This window comes from Sus scrofa, chromosome 2, assembly GCF_000003025.6.
Source record: "Sus scrofa isolate TJ Tabasco breed Duroc chromosome 2, Sscrofa11.1, whole genome shotgun sequence".
NCBI classification, from domain to species: Eukaryota; Metazoa; Chordata; class Mammalia; order Artiodactyla; family Suidae; genus Sus; species Sus scrofa.
The window spans coordinates 85,944,526-85,958,792 of NC_010444.4; the positions used below are offsets into that span (position 1 = coordinate 85,944,526).

General features: G+C 44.6%; 1 protein-coding gene across 1 annotated transcript; it reads right to left on the reverse strand.

Moving 5' to 3' along the window:
- Positions 832-13,927, reverse strand: ZBED3 (zinc finger BED-type containing 3). The gene is made up of 2 exons (XM_021084473.1): positions 12,788-13,927; positions 832-5,060 (listed from the first exon to the last, which is right to left on the reverse strand). Exons 1-2 carry the CDS (start codon positions 12,790-12,792, stop codon positions 4,409-4,411), a joined length of 657 nt encoding a protein of 218 aa, XP_020940132.1. The 5' UTR covers positions 12,793-13,927; the 3' UTR covers positions 832-4,408.

Consider the following 14,267-nt stretch of genomic DNA (forward strand, 5'->3'; position numbering starts at 1 on the left):
AAGATCAAACCTTTAGAAACAGAATTTCCTAATGAGCCCATGGCAACAAAACAAAAGCCCAGATTTTATGAATCCCTTTTAAGACATTAAAGACATGGACAGCTATTTAAAGTAGAAACTCAATCCAAACTAAGCCAAGCCTTTCTCTAGCCACCAAGGATGACAGCTTAGTTGCATAAAGGGCCCTGCTCTTTCTACCTTGGTTGTCATTACCCCCACACACACATACCCTTCCCAAATTTCAACCTAAACAAGTGACTGATCACTTGACACTGTGGCAGAAATTCGGGATTCACGTTCAGGGCATTCTGCATCCCAAATCCAGCCATCGCCTCGCCACTGCATGCATAACTCAAGGCATCAGTTACCTGACTGGTGCTATTAGCAAACCTAGTCAAAAAAAATCAGGAAAGCTCTGCCAATATAGGCAAGGCATGTCACCATCACCCAATAGCAGTGACAATTCTTTAATTGCGAGCAAACTGCCCCACAGCCAGAGAGGCCAGTTCAGTCCCTGAAACCCACCTCTGCACTTTCACAGCCCAGCACTTAGCTGACAGGATGCCACCTCAGCCAGTTGGTCCTGATAGCCTTTGTGCTGCCAGGTAAGCCAGCAAAAGCCTTCAGGCCAAAGAGGCAGAATATGTGCTGAAGAAGCTGGAGTCAGGTGAGCCATAATAGCTGCTAATAGTGGCCAAGTTGCTCAGGCTCGTTTTTTCTCCTCTGTCAAGTGATGGAGTTGGACTGGACAAGGGGTGCATTTCTTTCTATATCCCTTCTTGCGTTGGAGGTTTTGTTTATCTTAAATGAGGAAGCTGAATGCTGATAAAATTTTTCATTTGCAAAATGTAACTTTTTTATTTTAGTATGAAAGTAATTTATGCTTGATATAAAAAATTACAACAATGCAGAAGTACAAAAAGTATAGCTCCCACAACCAGCGCTAAGCCATTAGTCAGGCTAATGTTTTGTTTTCCTCATCCCCTTAAAAGGCTATTGGTATTCCCATTAGCCGTCTTTCTTGAGGGAGCAGTTACGTGTCTAAAAGCTAAAAGTCCATCTTATTTTAATGGTTCTAACAATTAGTGGAAACAGAGTAACATCTGTAGAAGTTTTGTTTTTGTTTTTTTTTTTCCTTACAGAGAGTTCCAAATTCAGATCTTATAGCCCAGGTTATAAATCCACATGAAGTTAGGTTTCAGTACTTAGTGGAAATAATTTATACTATTGCTAGAGTAATGTAAAAATTGCAAGAAACAAAATAATACATCAAAATGTTGATAACAGTCTTGTAAGGTGACAGGAGTTCGGGGAATTGTTTTCTTCTGTTCCTCCTAGATCGGGGCATTGCATTTGTGTTACTTGGGTAATGAAACAAAAAGTGGTCTTGAAAATGACATGCTAGATGATTGGATTCAAACCAAATAGCCCAATAACTGACACCTTTTGAATCTTTATTGACTTAAATAGCTTTTTTAAAATTGCTGCTACTTTCTTTTAGGCTATTTTTGTGTGTTGGGGGGAATTCTACTTAGAGAATTAAAGATAAATTAATAATTATATAATAATTTGGGAGAACTGATAAAAATGTTAAACACACTAAGTGGGTTCAATGCCTGAAATATTTATTGAGCAGCTGTCATAGGCAGGATGAGTGAACTCCATCCCTACTCCTTAGGAGCTCAGGCAGTGGACATGACAGGAGCCCACAGAGCCACATGCTTGATGGCCTTTGAGTGTTTTGAGACAAAAAATGCTGCAAGTCCAGAGAAGTAAGGAATTGTCTAAATGATGAGGAACCCAGGAAAGCTTCATGCAGGCAGTCAAATTTGAGCTTGGTCTTAGAAAATGGGTGGGGTTTTTCATACTCAAGTGATTGAAGGGGTTTCTTTCCCTCCCCCCCCACCCCCCGATCCCTTTTTAGGGCCTCACTGGCAGCATACAGGAGTTCCCAGGCTAGGGGTTTGATTGGAGCTTCAGCTGCTGGCCTACACCACAGCGACGCCAACCTGAGCTGCATCTGCGACCTACACCACAGCTCATGGCAACACTGGATCCTTAACCCACTGAGTGAAGCCAGGGATTGAACCCGAATCCTCCTGGATATTAGTCGGGTTTATAACTGCTGAGCCACAATAGGAACTGCTGAAGGGGATTTTTGAGTGGAGGAAAGGCAAACAGAGGCACAGAGGTGCCAAGACCAGGGCATGTCAGAAAAGAGAGGGGTTAAATTTGGTTGGAGTATATAGCACGTGTTGTAGGGGAGGGGACAAATAAGACTGGCATGGGGGTGGAGGTGACTTGAATGCCAGGCCGTAAAGTCAAAGATGGTAGATGATGGGTGATCTTAAGGGTCTTTTGAGCAGGAAAGGCGATATAATCAGTGTCAGCCTAGGACAGTTCCTTTGGCTAAGTGGAACGTCAGGTAAGGGACAGTGTGGGAAGATAAATCCCAGATGAATGATAATGGGCCCCGGGCTTGGCAGGTGACATCAGAAGGAAGACAGGTGAAATACTTTGTACAAACAGACTCAGTAGATCAGGGGCCTTAGGATTCGACCAGACTGATGTTCAAATCCTACCCTGCCTTTTCATTACTTAGCCCTCCTGAGCCTGTCTCTTCCTCTGCAAAACGTGTATGAGAGTAATTGTGTAATGGAGTGGCTGCATGGTAGGCAGTATTCTTTCAAAGCTTTTTGGCACAGCTCTGGCATGGTGAGTGCTCAGTACATGTTATTGTCACCGACAGTACTACTTGGAGTTGGGAGTTAGGAAACAAGTGTGAGCGCTGTGACTGAGTAACAAGGGAGACAGTACAGCAGCCAGGAGCATGGCATCTGGAGGTGGAGACTGGATTTGGATCCTGACTCTACTACTTACCAGCTGTAATCTTGTACATGTTACTTAACTCCTCTCTTAATTTCCTTAGCTGTAAAATGGGCATAGGACGTGCTATGGAAATAAAGTGAGATAAGACCTGACAATGTACCTGATAGATAAGCCCAATAGTTGTTATGGGCTGAGGGGTAGGGATGCAGAGTTGAATAGGTTTACCCCTTCCATCTGCAGTGGCAACATATGCAGGTAGAGGTGGGGACATGCAGCAAGGAATTGGACATGCCAGACCTGTGAAGAACACTTAGGGTTGGAGGGAGTCAGGAGTCGCTGGCACAGGTGTGATTACTTTAGCTCTGTAGGTCAATGAGCCAAGAGTGAGCACATAAGTTGGCTTAAGGAAGCAGATCCAGACTATAGGACATTCTAAAAGACAGATGGTGGATCTCTTTAAAAAGTAAGTGTCATGGGGGAAAAAAAAAACAGGGAGTCTGAAGAAAGGGAGGGAGGAAGAGGAACAGTAATGGAGCAAAGGCCCAGTAAAGGTGGAAGAGGACTGGCTTCAGATGGAAGGGATGCCTTCTCCTTGCGCCCAGGAAAGAGGACTGTGGACACGTGGGGCAAAAGCACCCTTCCTAAGAAGGAAGGAAGGCTGAGGTCATGTCTTGCTAGTAAGGCCTCAGGTGTTAGGCGATTAAGTAGGAGATCTTGCCACAGCTGCCACTGGGTCTGAAACAGGGGAAAGAAGATGGTGGAGGTGAGATAGGGTGCACCTGGTACTGTGTGGCAAGCTGGGGAGGGGAGTGAAAAGAGGGCTTCTCCCAAACCGCCTTCAAAGGCGCTAGAAATGACAGGGTAATGAGCAGTCATAGACACTAAATGGGCTCCTGTTCAGAAATTTGTGCTGGGCAAAGTCTACATACCAAAAATTTACTCATTAGGAAATGAGTAAATTCTCTCTCTCTCTCTTTGGCTCCATTAGCATGGCATATGAAAGTTCACAAGGCCAGGTATCAATCAAATGAGAGACATAGCTGGAGCAACTCCAGATCCTTAACCCACTGGTCCAACCAGAATGCCAGTAAACTCTTTTTGGGGTAAAATTGCTTTCTCTTCATTTCCACTCACCCTCTATCCTGGGTTGCCCTGGCCGGTGTACGAGGCACATGGTGTCATAGTCTGTGGCATGTAAGGAAGCTTCTGCCCTTTCGAAGTCACCAGGCACAAAATGGCCATGGCTCCAGATGATCTAGGTTCATGGGGCTGTTGGAGCTCTCATTCCAAAGGCGGTCAGAGAAAAACCACCCCCGCTGCACGGATGCGACGAAACACCACCAGCAAAGGAGGCCACTGGAACTTGGGCTTCCAGGCATCCCAGAGGACCACCCCAGCTGTAATGATTTTTGGTTCCTCTCCAAAGTGCTTCTCAACCTCGCAGTGGGCGATTTCGATGCGGCCCGGGCGGCCACCGGCCTGAATTCCCGCTTCCAGGTGAGGCTGAAGGCGCTGGTGCTGGGGCCACTTTTGGAGTGGCGCCGCCGAACGCGGGGGTGGGGGTCGAAGGTGCCAGAAGCTACAGGAGGACCTTCGTGATGACGTAGGGGGGCTCCCCCTCGGGGGGCTCCTCTTTGAACGGAACGTGCAGGGGGACCGAGACCAAGGCCAAGGCGCCCTCGCGCCGGCTCACTTCCCGCAGCCGCGCCTGCAGGGCCTCCCTCTCGGCCTGCAGCTCCCGGCGCGCCTGGGCCGCCGCGCGCTCTTCTTCCTGAAGCGCCCGCCGCCGGCGCTCCAGGGCGCGCTCGCCCTGCTCCAGGGCCGCCTCGCGCCGCGCCAGCTCGCGCTCGCGCAGGCTTCCACGCACCGCCAGGGCGCTCATCTGCTCCAGCAGGCGCGCCCAGTCGCCTCGGCGGCCGCGGCGGGGCCCGGAGCAGAGGGCGGCGAGTGGCGGGCAGCGCTTTCCGCCAGCTCCCGCCTGTGGGCGCTCCTCAGGTGCTTCCACAGCGCCGTGGTGCCGGCGTGCCAGCCCGGGCCGCGGCCCACCTGCTCTCCACACAGCCGGCAGGTGGCCCAGGGGCGCGTAGCGTGGCCTGGGCGCGCCGGCGCCAGGTGGAAGTACCCCCAGGCCTCGGAGTACGGTGTCCCCAGGCGGCCTGCAGCCCTGTCCGACCCGCCGGTGTCTTCCATGGTCACGGCCGGCTCGTCGCTCCTCATTCTCTAGGCAGCGCCTGCACGCCGGGGAGACGGGGTAAGACGACCACCAAATTATATGTGCACACGGACACCGCCCCCCACACACAACTTCTAGGACCAGAGTAAGCCTGTGAAAAACCAGGCGTCCCTCTTACTGCAGATAAAAATCCTGTGGTTAATTGGCGTAGATACTGGCATTTCTTTTTCAGTATGTATTAACTGTTGATTCCTCTAGGGGAAAATATGTTAAAAATATCTGGCCCTTCTTTTCTTAACTAAGAAGTTTCTTCTAAATTCACTGGGGTCCCCAGCTAACAAGTACTGAGACTAAAATTGGGAAGCCATGCTTCTTTTAATAAGCTAAATTAGTGCTATATGCATAAATTAGTTTTAACTAGTCTCCTTTGCACTTTAAAAACAAACAAACAAAAAAAACACCTGTCTTTTCCGAATGAGAGCAAAGCTCCCTTCTGAATTCTTGCAATGTTGCAGAAGGAAGGGGATTTAGGAAGTAGTGGGGGTAAGGTTTTAGGAATGAAAATTTTAGCTCCTTAGACTTTAGGGACCAAAGTGCCAGGGCTGAGAAGCCGTTTTCTTATAGTTGATTTACAGTGTTGTGTGAGCAGCCTTTTAAAAAGCTTTCAGAGAGAACTTTTTTCAAGATAAAAATATCTTTGTTCTTGTGATTTTAAAAACTGCTTGTGAGAAAACTGGCCGCACTAGAAATCACTCAAGTGTTTTTTTAAAATATGCACATTTAGGAAACAGCAATATACAAAGCAGTTTTCTAAACTTTTACCTTCAAATTAGATGGTAGGCCATGTCCTGAGGGCCTTAGTGGTGTCCAGCCAGGCCCAGTTCTCAGGTAGAAACACTGCAGTGGGACTTGTGAATTCTGAAGAGCAGTGCTACAAGTAAATTCAGAGAACAGGCAGCGGAGTAAAAGAAATTCAATTAAACAGCCCGAAAAGTACATATTAGAAATACTCATTCGTGCCATGTCCCTCTAGTGTTCATTTTTCTTACTCTCTCATAGCTGCTCCAGTTATAAAACAAAATTAGTTTTCTATATTGCTCAACCTAACTAAACGGTCCTCTTTCTATATGTGCAAGATAAAATACTTGGTCAGTTCTTTTAATGAAGGGAGAAAAATAAAAGTAATAGCTGCTTGCTTTGTCCAACAAATATGTGTTGTTAAAGGGGTCCACACACAACACAGTGACTACCATTGGAAAGCCTTTTCTATTAAGAAAATATTTCTCACTGTAGTAACCCATCAAATGAGGGGGGTTAGAAAAGGTTTCTCCTATAAAAAAAAAAAACACAACAATTTCACAGAGGGTCACAATGTGTGATTCTAGACACTTTTGCTTTGAATATTTAAAAATAATAAGAGAACATATGACAGACATATGATCTCACTTCAGAACAATTCAGGCCAAGGTGGGAAAATAATGCACAGTGAGATCGCTGGTGCCCGCTTCTACTGTCAGATTTGGAACTAGCAGCAGTGGAGATGATGAAGTTCCAAAATCTGGTTTTGTTTTGTTTTTGGTTTTTGTTTTTTTTTTTTTTTTTTTTTTTGCATTTTTAGGGCTGTACTCACGGCATATGGAGATTCCCAGGCTAGGGATCTAATCGGAGCTGTAGCTGCCGGCCTACACCACAGCCACAGCAACACCAGATCAGAGCCGTGTCTGTGACCTACACTGCAGCTCACGGCAACGCCGGGATCCTTAATCCACTGAGTGAGGCCAGGGATCGAACCCTCAAACTCATGGTTCCTAGTCGGATTCGTTAACCACTGAGCCACAACAGGAACTCCCAAAATAATGTTTTGTTAAAAGCAACTAGAAATGACTGAAGACAAAGATGAGAACAGGAAAAATAAGTTGCTATAATAATAGTATTTAGTGAAGCTTTTAATTCAGTTGCTGATGGTTTTGTTACAGATGCATTACAATTTCCTAAACCTCATTATTTTTTTCCCCACCAAGCAAGTTCACTGAGATCAGGCAGGACATTTAGCACATCTCTTAAAAAAAAAAAATTACTAAAATCATCAAAAAAGATAATCAGGCTTCTCTAACAAAAGAAATAGCTATTTACCTATCTTCTGATATAACAGGCATTGATTTGAATATGGTTGCCCATTATAATTCGATTCGTATAAAAAGCCTAGAAATTAAAGGCTAGATTTCCCCCAAGAGATTTATTAAATCACTAAAGTCCCTAAAGCCGGAGTGGTGGGATAAGGAGAGGAGTTACAGACCACCTTCAAGGGTAACTTTTTTTATGGTTGAAAAACAGAAATCTGATATTAGAGATGATTTTTGTTATCCAACTTTCCCTAAATTTTTTTCTACATTTTTCTTTTTTTAGAATTTCATTCCTTCTACAGATAGAATCATATCTTTTCGGAGTGCCTTTCAAAAAAATTACTAGACATGCACAAAAGTGGAGAGAAGAGTAGTCTTATGAGTTAAAAGAGATGTAAAGTTTTTGTATAATATCAAGACGACTGCTTTCCATTCTGATATGCCTTCTTGAGCTGGGGGTTGAAAACTGTACATAAGCTGCAGACTCTCTGGCCTGTGCCAAAGACTGAGAGTAATTCTTACTGACGTGCCCTTAAAAGTGCCAGAGGTGACAATTACTGTCATGCTTTATACCTCCCCACAAGATGTCTCCGGGTTTCTTCAAAATCTGAGATCCCCTGAGGAGAGCCACATAATAGGTGTGCCATCTGTTCTAAGACTTAAGGTGGAAACAAGGATGAGAACCACTCATTTTGATGTCTTAATCCTTTAGATTTAGTGGGGCCCTCATCTGAGCCGGGGACAAGCAGCAGAACAAGTGTCGGCCAGCACAGTGCTGCCCCTCTGAGGGTGGCAGAGGGACATCCTCCGCCTTGGCAGGCCTTCGCTCTCGGAGGTCTTAACCAGTGGAAGGCAGCATGGTTCAGAACTGCCTCACCTTCTCAGTCCTCCGACAACAACTACAGTCTGGCTTAAGCTGGTGTTCTCTTCAGATTTAGTCTCTGAAGAGTGACAGGCAATAACTGTGGCCACAGGTTATTCCGAGCAGAGCCTTCCTCGCTCAGCTAAGCAACCCTTGAGCTCATTTCAGTTGTCCCAGTGGTACAGAGGGAGAGAGCTCCTTGTCAGCTACCTTGGCTTGGAAGAGAAGTCTTAGAATCTTTAGCCACAAGCCTAATAAACAGAGAGCTCTTACGAACAAGAAGACCAACAGGCAAGGAATATGAGTAGACGAATGACCCATGAGTAAAAACAGATGGCCAGGAAATTTGTGAAAAGATGCACATTATTACTTACATTTGAGGAAGTGCTATTAAAGTTAACAATAAAGTCTCATTTTAGATCCATCACACTAAAAAAACGAAGAGGTTTGTCAGCCAGAGCTGGAAGGGGAACAGAGAAAAGGGTATGCTCATGCATTCCTAGTGGAGATGTGAAGGCTTTGAGGAAAAGCAATCTGGCAATTTCTGTAAATTAAAAATAGATATAATTAGGGTTCCCACTCCTGGGAATCTATCTTGTAGAACAGTACCAATATCAATAAAGCAATGTATATTGGGGTGTTTTTCATAGTATTATTTAGAATGGCAAAAAACTGGAAACAGGAACACCTATCAGCAGGAGAATGGCTGGGTAAATAATGTATGGCCACCCCAGGGACTATTATGCAGCTGTTAAAAAGGATGGATGGCCACTCTGTCAAGAGGGAATTCTGGAGGAATTGTTTAGGGAGAAAAGCAAGATACAGAAAAGTGTGTATACTATCTCACTCTTATTAAATAATATGTAGATCTGTGTAGAATATATAGATTAAAGATTTTAAATATATGTGAAGAAAAATAAGGACATACTATGGGTTACGGGATTGGCAGCTCATGGGAAAGGAGAAAGGGGAGAGGTAAAGACAAAAAAAATAGGTGCTAAGCATGCACATGATCATGTGTACATGCTAAGGTCGAGTATGTCTATGACAGGGTCTATACATAAAAAATAATTTTATAAAACAGTCCTCAGGCATGTGAGCTCAGGCAGGGCTAGCCAGCCTTTACTCTGGAGACTGGAGGGGACAGTCCCTTGGGGCATAGTGCACTGCCCTCTGGCCCTGGAGGGAATCCAGTGTGTGAGTTTGCTCAGTGTGGGTGGTTCGCTGTGTCCTGCCTGAGCAGGAGATTCTGTATCCACAGCAGAAGGGGAAGCCATGGGAGGGCAGCCCACCTCGCTCCTCTCATCACAGGGCAGGCACTCAGGGGAGGGACCCTGCTTTAGATGAAATGAGCCTGACTTCACATTTCTTAGCCCCAGCTCACCCTGGTCTCTATCTCCCCATCTGTCAAGGGAGATGATAAAATTAGCTGCCCCTAATAAACAGGTGGCCGAAATCAGATAATGCACATGATGTTGCCTTTGGACTCCCCAGTGCTGTAGCAATTCAAGTCTTGAACAAAAGGAAGCTTCCAGTATTTACTATTCACACATGCCCATGTGAAGATCTTAGTGGCTAAAAGGCAGTGCTGTTTTTCTCTTAATCATTCTGTTATTTAGTAGAGCAAGTTTAAGTTGGAGGAATTCTCTTGGGGATTTTCTTTTAAATACAAAAATTGAATAAAAGAGCATCACAGATCAACTTCCCCACCCCCAATCAAATTTATTTTCACTTCCTCAATTGATCTTCAGGCAGAATAGGTTGTTCAGCATCCCTCAGGTAGAAGATGATAGGGAGGCCCACTAGGTAGCTGGAGTCTTGGGATATGCATTTCTTCCCTACCCAGCACTCCCCGCAAAACCAAACATTGATTAACTTCTATGGTTAGCTAAAAAGAAGAAAATGAAAAATAAGAGCTCCCTTAAATTTTTTGTTAAACGAGTTTTAAACTAGCAGAAAGGGCCCAATGCACGTGATTATTTTGCTTACGTCCATGCGCCCCCTCCACTTTTTCATTCAAGTGCTCCTTGTATACCTACTCAGGGCCATGTCCCTGCTTGCCGCCCAGGATGCCAAGAGGATGGTGAGGGGAGCTGCTTCAAGCAATAATTCTGACACCCAAGGTAAAGGTCAGAGCAGGGTTTACTCAAGAGGAAGGGGAGGGGTGGGCTTAAGACACACCTGCTTAAGCATCCTTTCCCTCCCCCACTTTGCTCAGGGTACAGAATTCACTAAACCACGTCCCCAGTAGTGCTGACTCTGATAAAGAAGGTTCCAGTTCTCTGGTTGTAAAACTAGGCTTCCAAGCTCATATTTTAAATAACATTTCTTGAGGCTAAATAAGAGTACTGCTAGCATGAAATTAATTTAACAGTGGAACTTTCTGGAGTCCAATTGTAGGGGGAAAAGCTGGGGGAAAAAGAGTAGAGTTATTTCATGGAAGGGGAGAGAGGGCTATTGATGGTCCGAGGCCTCTGAATTCTCCTAGGGTGAGTTTTGCTCTAATAGCCGTTATCTGGAAGGTATGATAGGAAGTCTAAGCTGGTGGAAGATAAGACATTCCCATTAATTCCCTCCGCATTTGAAGTTCTCTGAAGAAGTTTTATTCTTCTAATAACATTAAGGCCCAGATTGCTCGGTATGGTCTCCCTGAATACCAATATAGAGAATAAAGGAAGAGATCAGAACCTGGATGGATAATCCGTGTAAAGTTGGGTGTATACACTCAATGGAAACCATCTACAAAAGTTAATTTTATTATTTTACACTTAGCCTGGTACACACACTAAACATCAGGCAGGCCAAAGGCCAAAGAACGAGGCAGTGTAATTAAGAGAAAATAACAGATGAACTAAAACTCTATTTGGCCTTCCACAGCCAAGGCTACTCACTTTATTTTGGATTAATCCAGCAGAGTCATAAACATAAATACAGGTAGGTAGAGCCTGGCTGGATCTTAGGTGAGAAATGCATTCTAAAGCGAAATCCACGCAGACTTGTGTGAAAAGCTCTAAAAATATTTTTATCCACTAGTAACTTTAATCAAAACAATATAATAATTAAAACAAATAATTAGCTTTGACAACTGAGGTCTTAAGGAAACCACAGTTCATCCGTTATGTGTCTATCTCTATTGAAATACTAATTTACTGCTTTGTATTAATCTATTTATAGACAGATCCAGACAATTAGAAAAATTAGCCTGGAATCACCAGGCTAACCAGGCTGAAGCCTTAGATGAAGTACAAATGCTCCCAAACTGTAAAGTATGGATACCTCAGTTAGGGGATAAAGCGTTTAGTGTGAACAAGTGTGGGAAAATGTTACATACGGATATAAAAAATGTACTGGACCCATAGCTAATTATCTGGTAGTCAGAGATGTTCCGTAAATGTCATAGGCCAAATTTTTAGATATATCTACCATTAACTAAAAGGCTGAAAAATACTTTCTGTTAATGCATTTTTTAAAATGAAAATTGTGAAGCAAGCATTCTGCCCTACATTGGACCTTTATTTCAGGCCTACATTACTTTATTTAGTATAGATGTTCCTAAAATGGAGGGTGTTGATCCATTTTAATCTTATAAAATGCATAGAATTCATATTAATGAATCAGATTTAAAGCTGCCCTACTTTGAAGGCCTTTGTAACACAAAGATTTTTTAATTAAGGATTACCTGGTTTGGGGAGTTCCCCTTGTGGCTCAGTGGAAATGAATCTGACTAGCACCCATGAGGACGCATGTTCAATTCCTGGCCTTGGTCAGTGGGTTGAGGCTCTGGCGTTGCCGGTGAAATGTGGCGTAGTTCGCAGATGCAGCTTGGATTTGGCATTGCTATTGCTGTGGCTGCGGTGTAGGCCAGTACCTACAGCTCCGGTTGGACCCCTAGCCTGGGAACCTCCATATGCTGGGGGTGCGGCCCTAAAAAGACAAAAAAAAAAAAAAAAAAAAGGAATTACCTGGTTTTGGCTCTTGGCTTTGTCATGTATTCCTGTATATGTTTTATTGTTAGTTGCCTCAAGTTATTTTTGACCCAAAAGAATATATAATTACATTAATGAAAAGTGTAGAAAATGATTAATTATGTCAATTTATTAAGCTATTTCTACAACAGTTTCTCTTGAACACTCACTCTATCTTTGTAGTTTGATTAGAGGTTCCCCATAGAACCTCCTTTCTTTCAAGGAGGGGAAAATAACTTTGGTAAACTTGGGACCTTTGGTTAGTGTAAGAGATGATAGCAAACTGCTCCAGTGTGTTCCAAAAGGATCAGACAGTCCTTTGTTTGAGCACTGTGGGTTGAGGGTGGAGTAGGGGTCTTTGTTTGAGCATTTGGCTTGCATTTGGTTTCTCCCTAAAGTGGGAAACATTAAGAACGTATCAATTAGAGAAAGGGCACCCAACCACTGGCCCAGTTAAAAGGACTAGCTGCAATGAGGCAACTTTAATAAAGGGCGAGCACACGCTTTTCGATATTCCTGAATAACTTTTTTGCGGGGAGACTGTGGAGAAGGAGAAAAAAACGAGATGCAGAAAGAACCTGAACGGGGCCTGAAACCTGGGTCCAAGTGCATCTTCTACAAGAACCACCATCTGGCCACCGCGGAGGGCACCCCGGCACCCGGTGCACGAGCAAGCCCGTGCTTCTGCGGCCCCCGAGCCCAGGCTTACTTTGCTGCCCCCAGACCCGGAGAAGCCTCCCGCCCCCATCCCGCCGCGACCCCGACCTGGCCTCCGGGAGCCCCCAGCCTCCCCGTGGGCACGTGCCGCCTCGAGTCTCTCGCAGCCCACACTCACCCCATCACCCCCGAAGCGGGAGGTGGGCTGGGAGTCTGGGATCGCCGATCCCCTCCAGGATCCTCGCAGACATTTTGTCCTGTGCGGAAACCTCCGCCGTGTCCCCCTTAAAGACACAGCGCTCCATTCCTGCTTCTGGGGTGGGAAGGAGGGCCGGTAACATGTGACCTGCCCTTGAAAGGGCTGGCACTCACTCCCAAACGATCCAGGTCCACAAGCCACAGCCTTGTGTTTGCCAAGGTTTAAAAATGACGCAGTAGCTTAGTGATTTTTTTTTAATGGAATTACTGTTTTATATCTTTCTGTTAACCTTGCAAGACCCAGATTCCCAGGCTTGAGTCTCTGAGTGTAGTTTGCATCCTTTCAGGTTCAAGGTGTGTGATGGCACAAGTTAGGAGAAATCTCCTGAACCAAGGTCTGGAGAGATAAAGGTAGGGTTCATTGGTGTTCACTAAAACTTAGCAACACTGGCATGGTGTATCAGCCAGCTTTTGAAGGGTTATGCTGAGGTAACAAACAACCCGCACAACTCAGTGATTTCTAAAAGCAAAGGTTCATTTCTCAAGCAAATTACATCTTACAGCTGCAGGCAGCTTTGGCTCCACTCACCCGCTGTCCTGGATTTCAAGCTGCAGCTTGCAAGATCAACTTTTTAGGGACACTCCCTCGTCGTATGCTGCAAGCATTTTTGAGGGAAGAGGAGTCCTGTTTTGTAGTGTTTGCCGTTTCTATGATGTACATACTCTCACCCTGGAGAATTTCAAGCTACTTAGAGTTTAACAAGTGGCTTGCCAAGTTTCCGGAAATGTAACAATCAGCTCTTATAAACCACTGGCATATGCTTCTCTTAAAACTGAAACCAGCCCTCATTCTGCATGCCTCAATTCTGCTCAGGTTCTGTTGACCAGAGCAAGTCCCATGACAGAGCGGTCTTCGAGGCCAGAAAGTCTATTCCTCTTAGAAGGAAGCCTCGCCAGTCAAATGACAACAGGCAGAGCCTGTGTAATCCCTTTTTAAAAAGGAAAGTATGAAGAGTAACTATTATTGGTTATTACTTTTCTTCTCTCCCAAAAGATGTCCATACTTACAGCTGTGGACATCTGATGAAAAGAAAATTACCTAGTGTAAATGAATCAGATTAAAGCTACCTCTTATTCTTGGTTTAATTCATAAACAGAGTTTTAAAGTTTATTGAACCTGACAGTTCTTTTAGCAAGAGTCTTTAATCACTTTGAGTACCTTAATCCATTTGACCTTAAACTGACCATGTAATGAGACATATATTGTTTTCATTAGTTCTAGTTAGTGCTGCTTGTGGGCAAAGCACTATCCTTAACATGAGTAAGAGTCTTAATTCGAGGCCATGCCTGCCCTCAAGAAAATTGCACTCCAGTGAGACAGTAAGACCAATGCACCTCCAGGAAGAAAGTGAAAAATGTTATAAGAGGAAACCTTCAAGTGCTAAACTAAACTGAAAACA